General features: G+C 39.5%; 1 protein-coding gene across 4 annotated transcripts in view; it reads left to right on the top strand.

Moving 5' to 3' along the window:
• The window catches only part of CPA6 (carboxypeptidase A6), a 521,176-nt gene that overhangs the window by 424,515 nt on the left and 81,158 nt on the right, over window positions 1-15,503 (top strand). For 2 of the 4 annotated variants that reach the window (XM_045049859.1, XM_045049860.1), the window contains exons 4-5: window positions 11,170-11,309; window positions 12,422-12,546. In XM_045049859.1, the coding sequence (XP_044905794.1) occupies window positions 11,271-11,309; window positions 12,422-12,546 (164 nt within the window). In that variant the 5' untranslated portion in view covers window positions 11,170-11,270. The remainder of the gene's footprint in view (window positions 1-11,169; window positions 11,310-12,421; window positions 12,547-15,503) is intronic. The other 2 variants (XM_019822757.3, XM_003999869.6) reach the window with 1 other exon arrangement.

The raw sequence follows: 15,503 nt of genomic DNA, 5'->3' as shown, positions 1-15,503 counted from the left end.
GGGCTCATCCCAACAAGTGCCCTCTTTAATGCCCATCACCCATTTATTCCATTCCCCACCCACCTCCCCTCTAGCAACCCCCAGTTCTCCTTATTTAAGATTCTCTCATGGTTTGCCTCCCTCTCTGTTTTTATCTTGTTTTTCCTTCCCTTTGCTTATGTTCATCTGTTATGTTTCTTAAATTCCACATATGAGTGAAATCATGTGATATTTGTCTTTCTGTGATTGACTTATTTCGCTTAGCATAATACCCTCTAGTTCCATCCACATTGTTGAAATGGCAAGATTTCATCCTTTCTGATTGCTGACCTAGTATTCCATTGTAAATAGACTACATATACTTTATCCATCTGTCAATGGACTTTGGATTCTTACCACAATTTGGCTCTTGTTGATAGCGCTGCTATAAACATTGGGGTGCATGTGCCCTTTCGAATCAGCATTTTTCTATCCTTTGGATAAATACCTAGTACTACAGTTGTTGGATCATCAGGTAACTCTGTTTAATTTTTTGAGGAACCTCCATACTGTTTTCTAGAGTGGCTGCACGAGTTTGCATTCCCATTAGCAGTGCAAAAGTGTTCCCCTACTCTGCATCCTCGCCGACATCTGTTATTTCTTGAGTTGCTAATTTTAGCCATTCTTACAGGTGTAAGCTGGTATCTCATTGTGTTTTTATTTTATTTTATTTTTTATTCTTTTTAAATACATCCAAATTAGTTAGCATATAGTGCAACAATGATTTCAGGAGTAGATTCCTTAGTGCCCCTTACCCATTTAGCCCATTCCCCCTCCCACAACCCCTCCAGTGACCCTCAGTTTGTTCTCCATATTTATGAATCTCTTCTGTTTTGTCCCCCTCCCTGTTTTTATATTATTTTTGTTTCCCTTCCCTTAAGTTCATCGGTTTTGTCTCTTAAAGTCCTCATATGAGTGAAGTCCTAGGACTTTTGTCTTTCTCTAATTTCACTTAGCATAATACCCTCTGGTTCCATCCACATAGTTGCAAATGGCAAGATTTCATTCTTTTTGATTGCCAAGTAATACTCCATTGTCTATATATATCACTTTATCCATTCACCAATCAATGGACATTTGGGCTCTTTCAGTACTTTGGTTATTGTTGATAGTGCTGTTATAAACATGGGGGTGCATGTGTCCCTTCAAAACAGCACACCTGTATCCCTTGGATAAATGCCTAGTAGTGCAATTGCTGGGTCATAGGGTAGTTCTATTTTTAGTTTTTTGAGGAACCTCCATACTGTTTTCCAGAGTGGCTGTACCAGCTTGTATTCCCATCTCATTGTGGTTTTTATTTGTATTTCCCTAATGATGAGTGATATTTAGCATCTTTTCATGTGTCGGTTGGCCATCTGGATGTCTTCTTTGGAAAAGTGTCAGTTCATGTCTTCTGCCCATTTCTTAACTGGGTGGTTTCTTTTTTGGCTGTTAAGTTTGATAAGTTCTTTATAGATTTTGGATAATAACCTTTATCCCATTGTCATTTGCCAATATCTTCTCCCATTCTTTTGGTTGCCTTTTAGTTTGTTGATTGTTTCCTTCGCTGTGTGGAAGCTTTTTATCTTGATGAAGTCCCAATAGTTCATTTTTGCTTTTGTTTGCACTGCCTACTGAGACATGTCAAGTAAGAAGTTACTGCAGCTGAGGTCAAAGAGATTCTTGCCTGTGTTCTCCTGTAGGATTTTGATGATTTCCTGTCTCACATTTAGGTCTTTCATCCATTTTGAATTTATGTTTGTGTATGGTGTAAGAAAGTGGTCCAGTTTCATTCTTCTGCGTGTCGTTGTCTAGTTTTCCCAATACCATTTGCTGAAGAGACTTTTTTCCATTGGATACTCTTTCCTGCTTTGTCAAAGATTACTTAGCCATACATTTGTGGGTCCGTTTCCAGGTTCTCTATTCCACTGATCCATGTGTCTGTTTTTTGTGCCAGTACCATACTGCCTTGATGATTACAGCTTTGTAATACAGCTTAAAGTCCAGAATTGTGATGCCTCCAGCTTTGCTTTTCTTTTTCAACATTACCTTGGCTATTTGGGTTTTTATCTGGTTCCATACAAATTTTAGGATTGTTATCTCTAGCTCTGTGATTTCTCTTTCTGCTGCTTCATTATTGGTGTATAGAAATGCAACCAATTTCTGCACAGGATTTTATATCCTGCAACTTTGCTGAATTAATGTATCAGTTCTAGCAGAAAAGGGCTTTTCTTTCCAGGGGGAAGTGTGAACAAGGCTAGAAAGAACACATGGAATGTGGGCAGAAAGCTAGAGGGACTTGACCAGACAGTAAAATCAGAGGATGTTTCACTGAGGTCAGTTAATGCTCAGGAAGGGCTGTTACAGAGAGGCTGTAGCAAGTGAGGGTGGGTAAAAGTTCTGAGGCCTGGTGGAAAGAGAAAAGCTTAACTAACACTTGTCAAAGTAACAGACATTTTGTTTAGATTGATCAATGGGGACAAACAATTCAGCTAACTATTAAGCAAAGAATGAGAATCTAAGGGTCTATGTCTGAGCTTGTCATAGGTAAATGAAGGGGAAATTTGTGAGGTTTTTCAAATTTATATGGGGAGAATGGTTCCTTACAGTAAGCCATTCTAGAATACAAAGGGGCCATGAGATCACTGTTTTCCAGGATCACAGGGCTCAGGTAAACTTCAAGATTTCTCTTCCATTCCTGACACAAACCGTTTCATATGGAAGCCTCTGAATGATGCCTTTTATCCCCACTTCCCTCCACCTTTTCCAAGCTAACTCCTACTCACCCTTCAGTATTATGTATAAATAACATCTCTCCTGGGAAACTTTTCTCAAACTACTTCCCAAATGTAATTAAACAGCCTTAGTGTGTCTTCCCTCTATAGACTAAGCATGTAATGTCTGCTTAGTCCTGGCAGGCCACGCTGTGTCTTACTCATCATTGCATCCTCAGTACATAGCTTGATTGATGGCTGAGACAGTGTAGGTGCTCAGTAAAGAGTGAAAGGATGTAGGGTAGTTACCATAGCTGATTTTTAGAAATCAGCCTATTCTCGTAAACAACAGAGAGACAGAACAATCTATAAATCCTCTAGGTTGTTCAAAGGATGATGATCTGTTGCTTGATCATCCAGCCCTCCAGTTTGAGAATTCCTCCCTGGTCTTTTCATCAGCTAACAACTAATATAGAAAAAAATTATGTGGTTTCCATTTAATCTTCTAATTGCTTTAGAAAAATGTTTGAAAGTAACTTTTTAAAAATTAGTTTTCTTTATATATCATTTTCCATACTGACCTAATAAGTCAATATAACTGATCACTTAAAGGTGATACTAGTGCAAAATTGTTGAGAGGGTCTTTTTCTTTTTATAAATTTTTTTTAACGTTTATTTACTTTTGAGACAGAGAGAGATAGAGAATGAACAGGGGAGGGGCAGAGAGAGAGGGAGACACAGAATCTGAAGCAGGCTCCAGGCTCTGAGCTGTTAGCACAGAGCCCGACACGGGGCTAGAACTCACAGACTGCAAGATCATGACCTGAGCCGAAGTCGGCCGCTTAACCGACTGAGCCACCCAGGCGCCCCGAGAGGGTCTTTTTCTAACTCTGAGAGTAAGAAGGTAAATGTGGGTGAACTTGAAAGAGATTTTCCTAGAGAAATGTAAACCTTTATATTCAGAAAACCACACTGAGTCTGACAGAATTTATAGAGTATGAGGGGAACTTGGAAATAATGTAGTCTAAGGCCTTTATTTGTAATTAAGAAAATTAAGTCTCTGGAATATGACATAGCAAACTTAACAAAGAGCCAGAAAGAAACCATTTTTTTTATTTCCTAAGTTAGAATTTTTTTCATGAAAGCAAAGATGAGTTTTGTTTGATTTTTGAGGTAAATAATAGAATTCTTGAGTTAGCATCTGAAAAAATAAATGCATAACAAACTCTGAAGTGATTTTCCACTGAGTATTAAACCCCAGAGAATAGCCAAAAACATTTTATTGTGAATGCATTAGCATACTCTTGTTTAGTACACCAAAGTAAATACTTCTGGATGTAGCAATCACATATCATGAGAAAATTATCTATGCTAAAACCATAAATCATCAATAGAAAGTGGAGGGAAATCTCTATTACTTGATGAGATGAAGTCCAGGGGCTCTTGTCTTCAAATGTCCTTGTTAATGGATATCCAGGTGATGCATGAGATAATTTCTGATTATTTTTATCCATTCTACAAAACCAGGCTAAAAATGCTAACTCAATTCTTAAGAATAGAATTATTTTAAGCTAGCAAAATATAGTGAAACAATATTGCCTTCGTCTAACAAGTTTCCTGAGTGGCTGCTAAATTCTCAGAGTCTCTAGTGTAGCAGTTAGGAACCTTTCCTTAGTATTTATAAGACTTCAAGTGTTCACTTAAAGGGCAGGAATTAAGGTAGTATCGACTCTTTTATATGAAAAATGTGGTGATCTGCAGGTGCTACAGAAAGATGCAGGGTGCCAAAGTCAGATGTCATTGAGTTTCTAATTTCTCCTGGGCAAACCATCACAGGTCTACATCCTTCATTCCATAACCCCAATGACCCTAGTACTCAAATCACCCCACCCCCAAGCCACTCTGGCCTGATAATGCAGAGTTCCCACCCCTCATCTAGCATACCATTAGTTATCATAAGAATTTGGTAAAATAGTAATTATCCTGAGATGGGGGAAAGCAGCTCCTGGCAGCCAGAAGCCAGGCTGACACAAACAGCCAGACCTTGGTGTTCTTATGTTAACCATTTTACAGAGTACCAGCATCAGACAAGACTATTCTATGTTCTTCATGAAATAAGATAAAAATAAGACTGTGTCTAAACACAGGAAAAACAAAAAATAGACCAAACCAGAAAAATGACAAAACATCCCTTGTTTTGGGTTCTTTCGTTTGTGTTTTGTTTTGTTTTGTTTTTGTGTGTAGCTAATATGACTACTGCTTCTTTATCAATTATAGTCCCAGTTGTTTCTTTCACCTTCTAGATATGATTATCAAGATATTCAGTGATGGAATTCCCTTCATTCTGATAGCATTCAACCCAGAGAAAAATCTGAGTTCCTTAAACCCTACACAAAATCACCTAACAAAAGCCCAAATCCCCTAAATTCTTTGTCTTTCTGAGATTACCCCTTGTTGAAACAAGCCAATAAATTAAATCTTTTTTGACAACCCATATATTCCATCTTTGATGGGCTTCAATAATCCTTTCAAATTGGTGAATGTACCAATTAATAGTTCAGGGAAATGTTAAAAATCATTTTCTTTTCCAATGTGTGCTTTATTGAATAAATGAGACTTACTATCCAATTATGATAAGCATTCAGCCTTGAAGAGAATCGGGTGGAAAACATGGACACCGAAACAGAACTTCCCACTTTTACCTGATGTCACTGGTATAATGCTTTTCTGATAACTAGAACAGTAAAACCTTGGGTTGCAAGTAATTTGTTCTGTAAGTGTTCTGAAGGATGAGCAAACATTTCTCATAAATTTTAACTTGGTAAGTGAGCAATATCTTGCATTACGAGTAGTACGTGCTACAGAACATTACCTGATCACAACGGAGCCAATGGTTCTTCTCTCTCTCTCTCTCTCTCTGGGATTGTGGTTGATCGTCTTCCATGCTTGGATGCTCAGTCTCAGTCTTCAGTGCTTGGCAGAAATCAATGATTTTTCAGAACATTGGAAGATGCCCACAACTGCCTCAAAACACCTATGGAAAGTCCTCTGCTTTTCCATACAAGAGTAAGCTTAGGAATGCTTTGCTTCATACTAGGTCAGGCTGCTTGCAGATTTAGACCCTTTCCTCTGCTGCCTTATTGCCAGTTATGTTAAATACAGTATATGACAAGCGTTTATTAATACTGTACTGTAGTCAACATCCGTGCGAGCATATGCAATGGCTCCATGCAGAAAAAGGTTGAAAAGAAAGGCGGTAAAAAGAAGGAGATGATTATGATGGAAGTTAAGAAGGAAATCATAGAGAAATGAAAGTGGCCGAAATTGCAATATTTTATAGGAAGTCTATGTCTGCATCTCTTCTCCAGAGGAGGAGAAAAAGGCAGAAGAATTTCTCACTGCAAACGAGATTAGGGAGATGTGTAAAATGTGGGAAACAGTGTAAAATTTTGTAGAAAAGCACTACCCTAATAAGGCTGTCATAGCAGTGATAAATCTGTTTAATGACAATGCAATGTCATTAAGATCCTCAAAAAGACACAAAAGCAAGTGTCATTGGATAGGTTCCTTGTTAAAGTTCATGAAAAGAAAAAGATTCCATGGAGCCAATGGATAGCAGTAATTCCATTAGTGATAGTGAAAGTTGTCCTACACAATAACCCTCCTCTCTCTTGTCTCCCTCACACCAGCCATGAAGGTTTCCAAAGGTAAGAGTAGGTTAATTTATTTTTCTCTACTATTTTGTATTATAGTACAGTATTATAATCATTTTTATATGAATATTTTTGAGTTGTGGAATGAATCATCTGAGTTTCCATGATTTCTTATGGAGAAATTCGCTTTGATATACAAGTGCTTTGGATTACAAGCATGTTTCCAGAACAAATTATGCTCACAAATGAAGGTTTTACTGTACTTATGCTATAGTATTAATTTCTACTATACTGAAATTTATAAGTAATGCTTTCATTTGGACTTATCCCACTCTTGGGCCTCCACTAATTTTTATGACTATTTTAACTCCTAATTAGTTAATAACATATTTTCATCTTTCTTCAGTGGTGAAACAATGAGTTGCCTAAATTCCTGAAGACTTTTGTTGTATTTATTGGGTCTGTGCTTTAGGGAAGTGATAACTTAGCATTTTGTAGGAGAGAGAGGATGAAGCTAGGTAAAATGAGTCCCACAATTTTAACAACCTACCATATGTCTGGTTTACCAGAGACCATATTCTCTGGCTAAGTTTACCTTCCAGCAGCCCCCTGCTATTTGAAATGTTAACAAGTCATAAGAAATAGAGCAAGGACAAACAATAACCATAAAATAAAAGCATTTCTTTAACTGTGTTGCTGAAGTGGCCACTACTGGGGATATGGGGCCACTATTGGGGCCAAGCATTGGAGATATGGGAGGGAGAATTTCACAGTTTCTGCTCTCAGGAAGATAATATGAAAACAGATATTAATATTAATATGACAATTGCCCCCCAGAATATATGTCTCTAGAACTTGTGAACATGACCTAATTTGGAAAAAGAGTTTTCAGATGTACTTAAGGATCTCAAGATGAGAGCATCCAGGATTACTCAGGCCCTAAATCCAATGACAAGTATCCTCAGAAGACATGGAAGAGGAGAAGATACAGAAACAGATGAGAAGACCATGTAAAGATGGAGACAGAGATTGGTATAATGTGGCTACAAGCCAAGAAATTGCTGGAGCCCCCAGAAGCTGGAGGATCAAGGAAGGATCCTCCCCCAGAGATTTCAGAGGAAATGCTGCCCTGTCAACACCTGGATCTTGGACTTCTGACCTCCAAAACTGTGAGAGACTAAATCTGTTTGTTTTAACCCATCCGGTATGTTGCAATTCATTATAGCAGCCCTAGGAAACTAATATAATCACTGTAAAAAATGAGATATAATTAAAAGTTACATGAAAGCAGATAACAAAGGTACTTGACCTAAACTTGGGTGTCAGAAAACTTCTTAAGAGGTCATAGAGATCCTAAAAGAAGATTCAAGAAGGTTAAGTGGATCCAGACCAAAAAGACAATTTTAAGGGTATATAAGAGAGAGTATTTTCTGTGCATTAAGATTTTTATGTGTGCTAATATGTAATTAATATGATTATGTAAATTAAACATTAGCTGACCACAAACTTGATATTGAGGTTTCTTACTTAGAAACCTCTTATGTGATACATAAGTGCCTAACACTTTTCCAAACCAACAGAAAGTAAGAGTAAATACAGAGTAGGACTTTCCTCTCTCATGCTTCTATGTTACTTCAAGCAGCTGGGAGGCAGGCCATCTGTTCCCAAGCTGAAGAAATACCACCTGTCTTCCCATATCCACATGTAGGACTCACTCAGAAACTGCTGGGGGACACTGACTACACCTCCAGTGATACCTCAACCAGGTATGTAATCAGTCACCTGAAAGACAGGTGGATGCCTCATGGAGGCTGGACCAGGCCAGTAAGTAAACACTGCGCAAGAACCAAAAGAGCCATGAAATTAGTGCTAGATTAAAATATGATATTTTTTCATTGCAGAGAAATTATTTTTGAATTTTGGATCATTTATCATTTAACAAATGACCCCTGTTCACCAGGTGCTATTTAAAGCATTTCGTACGTATTAGTTTAAGCCTAACAAATCTATAAAACATATAGTATTTATAAGCCCATTTTATAATTGAAGAAACAAGCACAGAGAGCTAAAGTAAGTTGCCCAGAGTCAGACAGCTAATAAGCGGCAGAACCAGGATTCAAGCTCAGCCTGCCTTGAATTCCAAAATTAATGCTCTTAATGACTGCATTTTCTGTAGTCTCTATAATCCCAATCTATAACAACAACAACCAGGAAGTGTAATCATCACCTTCATTTTACAGATGAAGAATGTGAAGCCCAAAGAGATTAAGGAATTCACCCTACATCACACAGATGCTAACTGTGGACAGCCTAAATGTAATTGTAGGAAGTCAGACTCTGAAATCCAGAGAATTAACCGGCATGCTACAGTGGTTTCAAATCCAGTTGTTTGCATTAGGAAACATTCCAGCCTTACTCATATTCTTGGTGTATTTATTGGCTCCTCTCTTCCTTAAAGCCACCTACAGGTTTTAATGTCCAAATACAGGAATAATCTCATCATAGTCTTCATTTTAATCAGAAATATGTGAAGTAGAACTTTACTGCTTCCAGCTTTTCTTTTCGTATGTGTTCAAAAAGAAAAAAAAAACAAATAGCTAATTTTTTTTTTAATTTTTTTTTCAACGTTTATTTATTTTTGGGACAGAGAGAGACAGAGCATGAACGGGCGAGGGGCAGAGAGAGAGGGAGACACAGAATCGGAAACAGGCTCCAGGCTTTGAGCCATCAGCCCAGAGCCTGACGCGGGGCTCGAACTCACGACCGCGAGATTGTGACCTGGCTGAAGTCGGACGCTTAACCGACTGCGCCACCCAGGCGCCCCATAGCTAATATTTTTTGAGTTTTCACTATGTGCCAGACTTCGTGCCATGTGTTTTACTTCTGTTTTTCGAACTCATCCTACAGAAAAGTCTGTAGATAGGCTTTTTAATTACATTCCCAATACAGATAAGGAATTTGAGTCTCAGAAATGTTAAAAACCTCCCCTGAAGTCACACGGCCGATACTAGCAGGGCATTCCAGCTCAGGGCCATCAGGTTCCAAAGTCCATGCTTTTGACCATACACTAAATTTCCTCCACCTCTTAAATAGATCTGACTGTATGTGACTGGTCATCATATGAGGAAAGGAACACATGGGAACAAACACCAGATTCCAAGGCCAGAAGTTTCCGTAGAGGAGCGTTCTTTCCTTGCAATCTCACATTGGCTGTTGATAGCAAAACCCTGTGAGAGTTGGCATACAATCTGAGGCCATCCTGACAAGGTTACTGATCCTTCGTTGTCTCATCATAAAGTGTCACCCAGCTTTGCCATTCAGAGGCAGTTTACCATTCATCCAGATGGGATAACACCCTAAGGAAATGATGGTAACCTGCCCAGAGTGGGCTGATTTGAACTTCGAAATACCCACATACAATTTATAGGGCAAATAACCCCTGGCAGGAAAAACCAGGGTGTGAAACCTGCCAGCCAAACCCCCTCAAACACTAAGGAGGTTGGATGTTGCTTATTCTCCTGGGGGTAGTCTCAGAAGATCCCAAAGACACTTAACCCAGTCAGCACATACGGGCACTGGAGTGTGGGCACATCCTGTGTCACCGTTTTGGAGCTGTGCATCCTTGGAAAATTGACTTCACCTCTACGAATCTGAGTCTTCTCATTCTTTAAATATATCTACCATTAGCTCCTACCTCAAGTATTATTGAAAAAATTAGAAATACCTAAAAAGTGGGTGGCACTTTAAAAATCTCACGTGAGTATTGCTGTCCCTATATCTTGTTATAAGCATATGCCTGCCACCCAGGGTTAAATACCCATGTATTATATATCCAAGAACCCTTTCCCCAAAATATTACTGGAGAAAAGCTGATAATTCATTTTAACTTATTTTCCTAATATCACAACAGTACAATTCCTGATTTTGCAAATTAGTTTTGTTTCCTTTAGACCCATTTCCTAGGAAGCCTTCTCCAGGCCATGCTATGGGGTATGTTCCTTGAATGGAACCTCCTATAGGAAAGCTACTCTCTTCTACTGGATGAGGAGTCTTATTTTAGCATGTACCCTGGAAAATGACACACAAACTAATCTCCAGGGTGGCTATTCACAGTATTTTTGGTTCTTATGGCTCTCTACCCTCCAAATATAGCACTATTTCCTCATCTCCACTGGCATTAAGGGATGTAACAAACCTTAATATCAAAAATATGTCTCTGTAATGGGTTTAGAGGCAAGTCCCAAAGATGATTACAAGATCAGAAAATCTATCATATAAAGAAAAGTGAAAGATACCAATGTACTTTATCTCACAGAGACAAGAAACCGGCCTTTCCTTACTGAAGAGTGGAACAAGAAAAAATGAAACTGTGCTGCAGTGTAAGGGATTAAGAAAAACATCTGCAATCTTGTTAAACATGGATATGAGTTAAACTAGGATTTTTTAGACTCTCCTCTTTTGGAGACTTAAAAGATGTGGTTTGGATACATCTATTGGGGACAGGTTTGTTCAGTCCTCAATGTATCCTTGCCCAAGGGCTGACAGATGGATGAAATGACCTCTCAGCATCCCTTCCAGCCCCACACTTCTGTTTTTCTATGATTGTTGGACTAGCATGTTAGCTGAGTCAGATTTGCCCTTGCAGCTTAGTGGAGGAGTCAGCTGCTTGGGAAAAAACAAAAACAAAAAACAAAAAAAAAGAGACTTTTTGTCCCCAAAACAAATGCCTTTCTGCCCTGTTCAAGATTAAATTATACCACCAGAGGTGTATTTCCTTGAGTCACAAAGTATTTTTGGTCTTTTAGAGTTCCCTAAAAGAATGAAGACACTGGCACCTAAGAGAAGATAAAGTAACTAAATCTTACCAGATCAGAGATCAAGGCCCTGTACCAGACTAAGGCTGGAAATGCAGAAAGAGAAGGTCCCATGCGACATGACTGTAAAGGTGAACTGTGCCTAATCGAAAAGGTAGCTCTCGGCTTGTGCAGAAGACAGGGCTCTCCTCCCTCCCAGATGCGTTCAGTAATTCTATCAATGAATGTAAAGCACTACCTACCAGATATGGAGCATTAGACAAGGCACTGGGAACACTACAGTAAGCTAAAGAGACACAGCTCCTGCTTTCCTGCAAAACACTGGGCATGTGGTGAACATATAGTGGATTATTACATGGAGTCTATACGTACGCAACCGTGAGTTGCTGATGTGCACAAGGCTCCATTCTAGACACTTAGAGTGAGTTGGTAACCTACAGGAGCTTACATTCTGATAGGATTAAATTACATAATGAAAGAAGCATGAGTTGCTCTAAGAACTATGACCAGGAGACTACCCTAGCTGAAAAGTCCAACCTGACAAAGGGATGTTTCTATTGCCATGTGAAGGCTGAGTAGGAATTGGTAAAAGGCATGTGTTGGGGAAGGAAGAAATACCTGGAGAGTGTTCCATTTAAAGTTATCAAACTTTGTTGATAGCTGTTGTCAAGCTACCATAATTCGCTTGGGTAGTAAAATATAAGGTAATTTATATCTTATTCAAAGATTTGTGTAATAATTTTTAAGAATATCAAAGGTAGGGGCGCCTGGGTGGCGCAGTCGGTTGAGCGTCCGACTTCAGCCAGGTCACGATCTCGCGCTCCGTGAGTTCGAGCCCCGCGTCAGGCTCTGGGCTGATGGCTCAGAGCCTGGAGCCTGTTTCCGATTCTGTGTCTCCCTCTCTCTCTGCCCCTCGCCCGTTCATGCTCTGTCTCTCTCTGTCCCAAAAATAAATAAACGTTGAAAAAAAAATTAAAAAAAAAAAATATCAAAGGTATACTTAAATCTATTTTATCTAATTTTTACCTTGTGACTTTATTGTATATTGGTCTTTATTGCTTATAAATGATGATCAAATTCTATGTGGATATGATATAATTTGGAGACCAAATTCAAATAAAAATTTTACCCTGATGGTGAAAGCATTGAGTCTAAATCCAAAATGTGACATGTTTCATGCCATGACATGGATCTTTCCCCACCTGAACTGAATATGAATTATAGGTTGGTTCCTGCACTATAGGTGGACCTGTGGCAGCCCAGCAGTATCTTCCATGTATCAAAAGGAGCAGTTACTGATGTTCATATTCCCAAAAATGGTTCCCAAGTCCTGTTAGCCTTCTTACAGGAAGCCAACATCCAGTACAAGTAAGCATTCTTTTTCACTTGTTTAATTCATTTGTACGAAACTGAACTGAATGAGAGCTGTATTCAATTCAGGTTTTTATTGAGTGCCTACAATGGCATTTTAGGTACTACTTTTCAAATTGGGGAAAACAGACTTGAATGTAACACAGTTATATTCACCTTTGAAGAGCTTATTAGTGTAATAGCGAGGTGGTGGTGGGGAGGAACAACACTGACATCTCATTTCACCATTACCACCAGGTGATCACTGTAAACACAGAAGGTCTTCTCTGAGGAATGGAGAGCAGCCTAGCAATGCTTAGAAAGTGGATAAAAATGCAGGGGCAGATAAAACTTTCTGCAGGAGCAGTGACCGCTAAGCAGAAGATGAGCCTTGGGACTTACAGGCAGAGGGAACAGTGCAAGCAAAGGGAAAAAACAGTATAATACCTGTGTAGGGAACTGAAGTGGCTCAGTATTATTAGTGTACAAAATCAAGTCAGGGAGGGGCGCCTGGGTGGCTCAGTCGGTTGAGCAACCGACTTCACCTCAGGTCATGATCTCACAATTTGTGAGTTCGAGCCCCACATCAGGCTCTGTGCTGACAGCTCAGAGCCTGGAGTCTGCTTTGGATTCTGTGTCTCCCTCTCTCTCTGCCCCTCTCCCGCTCATGCTCTCTGTCTCAGAAATAAATAAACATTAAAAAAAATTTAAAAAAAAATCAAGTCAGGGAGTAGAAACAAATAATGCTGGAGAGGTTGAGAGAAGACCAGGTTGTGGGAAGTCTGATGTAGAGGGCTAGGAGTTCAGGCTATCTAGTATGTGGTTCTGCACACTTGAAAGAAGTAAGCAAGGGAGCCATGTGTAAGTAGAGGTGGAGGGGCAATAGGAGACTACAATAGTCCAAGTAAGATGTTGTGAGGCCTTGAGTAGGGACCAGAGTAGTGGGATAAGGAAAGCTTTAAAAAAAAAAGTGAATAGGCAAAACCACCTGGACTCTGCACTTAGTTGGATGTAGGTGGAAAAGGAAGAAATCGAAACAACCTCAAATCTTCTAGCTTAGGTGATTGAGTAGATAGATTCAAATAAATTTGGATATTTGGTTTTTTTTTTTAAAGAATCGTTAAATAGTAAGAATGGAGCAAATGGAAGATAGTCACAGAAGTTAAGAAATGAGAGACTTTCAGGAGGGAGAACATCAGTGATGCCACGTGGTGCAGTAATATCCAGCAAGAAAAGGACTGACTGGTTTCCTCTGGATTTGGCAATGGAAATTGTGTTGGTAACTCTCATGGTGGGATTATATTGTCAGGAGCAGAAGACAGAGAAAGTACAGAGAAGTGAATAGGAGGTGAGAACATGAAGAAGCAGAGCAGAGTACTGCTCCTAGAAGTTAAAATAAGCTGAGAGGCAGAGAATGAGGAGTGACTACAAGGAGATGCAGCATCAATGACTGCTTCAAATTTGGGATTTTAGGGGGTAGGGGGAAACTTTTCTATGTCTGTAGGCTGAAGGGAGGGACCAGTAGGGAAGGACACACTGATGGTACAGGATAGAATGCACCAATGGAGGAATGGGTTTGAGCACTAGAAAGGATGCCTTATCCGGGAAGACTGAAGAGGTAAATGTGAGTCTAGTTAAGATTATAAAGAGGAGAGTCAACAAGCTGAAAGAGATCCTAACTAAGGGCTAAATTTTATAGGTGGAATAAGAAGCAAAATTATCTACTGGAAGGGAAGAAACGAGCTAAAGAGGGTTACCAAGAGAAAAGCTGGGGTTTTTGTTGCAAAGAGTTGAGATTTTGTTGGATTAGACCACAGAAAGGTCAGGATCAAAGAAGTTGAGGTTCCTAGTGAGATACTAGCTTAAGTATTCATCCATGGCATCAAATCTGGATAGGAAAAGAGAAGAGTCTAGGAGGAATTATGTAGTCAAATTTAAGAATCAAGAGAGGTATAATGATCTTTATATTGAAAGAAGATACAGCATGACTGAGGGCAACAAGGAAATGGAGGGAAGAAAATCTTGACAAAGTGTAGGCTAAGATTAAGAGTCCTGGTGTAGAACATTCATGGCTGGTGACAAGATTCAGGTGTTAGTCATGGAGGTCATGGCTGAAATGGAGTGTAAATCATTGAGACTGATGTGATTGAGAATGGATGGACTAAATCACCAGAGAATCATCATAGCAGTTTTGAATCTCATTGGCTGATGACAAGATGAGAGGTGGAGAGACAGATGTGCTCCTGGGACAGTAATATCAGAAAGTACCCAGGAGTCAGAGGAAAGAAACAAGGAATGGCATGATGCTGAAGGCAGGATGAGCTTTTTCTGGAAGTTAGAAGATTGATGAGGAAGCATGTGAGAATGCTGGGGTTCAGGAGAATGCTGACCTCCTTCCCTTTGGTCCCATGATAGGTGATGTGGTGAAAGAGAAAGCCACAGGGGCCCCTGGGTGGCGCAGTCGGTTGAGCGTCCGACTTCAGCCAGGTCACGATCTCGCGCTCCGTGAGTTCGAGCCCCGCGTGGGGCTCTGGGCTGATGGCTCAGAGCCTGGAGCCTGTTTCCGATTCTGTGTCTCCCTCTCTCTCTGCCCCTCCCCCGTTCATGCTCTGTCTCTCTCTGTCCCAAAAATAAATAAACGTTGAAAAAAAAAATTTTAAATAAATAAATAAATAAATAAATAAATAAATAAATAAATAAATAAAATTAAAAAAAAAAAGAAAGAGAAAGCCACAAAAGAATCTGTCCTTGAGAGAATTCCATTTCCATTAGGGCAAGAATATGAAAAGAGAGAGTTCTCTGAAGAGACAAGAATACAGGAAGTTTATTTACAGAGAAAGCAGGATTCCAGCAGACACAAGGGAAAAGGAAGTGGTGGAGAGATAGAAAGTCAATGCAGGATCTGGGCAGAGAAGTGCAGTGTAGTGAATCAATGACATGGGAAGGAGTGACCTGCCTTTCATTTGGAAACTTAG

This window comes from Felis catus, chromosome F2, assembly GCF_018350175.1.
Source record: "Felis catus isolate Fca126 chromosome F2, F.catus_Fca126_mat1.0, whole genome shotgun sequence".
Taxonomy (NCBI): domain Eukaryota; kingdom Metazoa; phylum Chordata; class Mammalia; order Carnivora; family Felidae; genus Felis; species Felis catus.
Note: the sequence above shows the minus strand (reverse complement) of the source record. Positions and strands in the feature narration are given on the sequence as shown.